Source organism: Setaria italica, chromosome V, assembly GCF_000263155.2.
Source record: "Setaria italica strain Yugu1 chromosome V, Setaria_italica_v2.0, whole genome shotgun sequence".
NCBI classification, from domain to species: domain Eukaryota; kingdom Viridiplantae; phylum Streptophyta; class Magnoliopsida; order Poales; family Poaceae; genus Setaria; species Setaria italica.
The window spans coordinates 24,072,432-24,073,681 of NC_028454.1; the positions used below are offsets into that span (position 1 = coordinate 24,072,432).

The window sequence follows — 1,250 nt, forward strand, 5'->3', positions numbered from 1 at the left end:
TATTACTTATGTCTCTCAGAATTAGTAGTAGGAGTACGGGTCAGGGTCTAGTGGCTAACTAACACAAAACAAATGCAGTGGGACAAGAGTGTGCTGCTGAGGATTTTGTACCATTTGGAGGCTCTGTGTTTGGGGCGGTATTCAGCAAAGTTGACAGAGCTTTTCCTCTACACGTCGCCAGTGACCAACTATAGGTGTATATATATACTCTGCATTTCCTGATTGCCCAACCATTACATTCTTTTAGTAATAATACGCATTTAATTTGTTCATATGAGATGAGCAACAATGTCACATTGTAGGACATATCTGGGACTTGATCAGATGGAGGGAGATCGACGGAGGCGACGTTGCCCTGTTCCAACAGACTCGAGGCAGCAAAGGTAAGTAGTGGAAGGAATTATGGACAACTACCTATCGAGACGATGCATGATTTTCTGGGGATGATCTATTCTATAGTTGCAGTCGCAAGGCCCGCAACAGAGCAAGAAGAAAGAAATCGGCTAGCTACTTCAGTACTTCAGTCCAAGCTTGCGCGCCTGTGATGCCCATGGCGCCGACACGAGGCCTCTGAGGTCATGGCGGCACACCGGGCAGCTGTGGCCTTTGAAGAGCCACACGGTGATGCAGTGGGTGTGGAAGGGATGGGAGCAGGGCAGGTTCACGGGGGCCGTCGGCCCGGCGCCGATGTTGTCGAAGCCGTCCATGCATATGGTGCACTGGTGGTCGGCGGAGGCCGGCTCGGCGACCTGCATGACGGTCTCGGCGCAAGCGCGCACCACCGCCTTGGGCTCGATGTACACGAGGGTGACCTCCATCGCCAGCTCCAGGGAGAAGTGGTAGCGGCCGCCGCCGAGCCCCGCGTCGTCGTCCTTCCGAGCCCGGTCGCGCATGGACGTGGCGGCCGCGTCCAGGGCGGAGCAGGAGGCCCAGTTGTCCGTGGAGATGTCGACCCCCCGCAGCAGGGGCATGGACGCCAGCATGCCGTGCACGGCGCGCCGCGTCGCCTCGTAGGAGAGGAAGAGGGCCGGGTCGTACACGTAGAAGATCTGGTCGCCGTTCCCGGCGCACTTGTCGCGGTGGTCGGTCCTGGCGTGGCCACCGCCGGCGAGCCGGCGCGACGAGTACTCCCGCGACAGGAAGAGGCGGACGCGCACGGACGACGACCCCGCGCACGGCGGCGGCTCGCGGCGATCCAGCCTCGTAGTCCAGGTACGGTCGGGGACCAACACCCTGGTCGCCACCACCAT

The 1,250-nt window shown here is 59.2% G+C and overlaps 1 protein-coding gene across 1 annotated transcript; it reads right to left on the reverse strand.

Annotated features, from left to right (window-relative positions):
* Nucleotides 1-512: 512 nt before the first annotated feature.
* On the reverse strand, nt 513-1,250 carry LOC105914405. The gene has a single exon (XM_012845987.1). It carries the CDS (start codon nt 1,248-1,250, stop codon nt 513-515), a length of 738 nt encoding a protein of 245 aa, XP_012701441.1.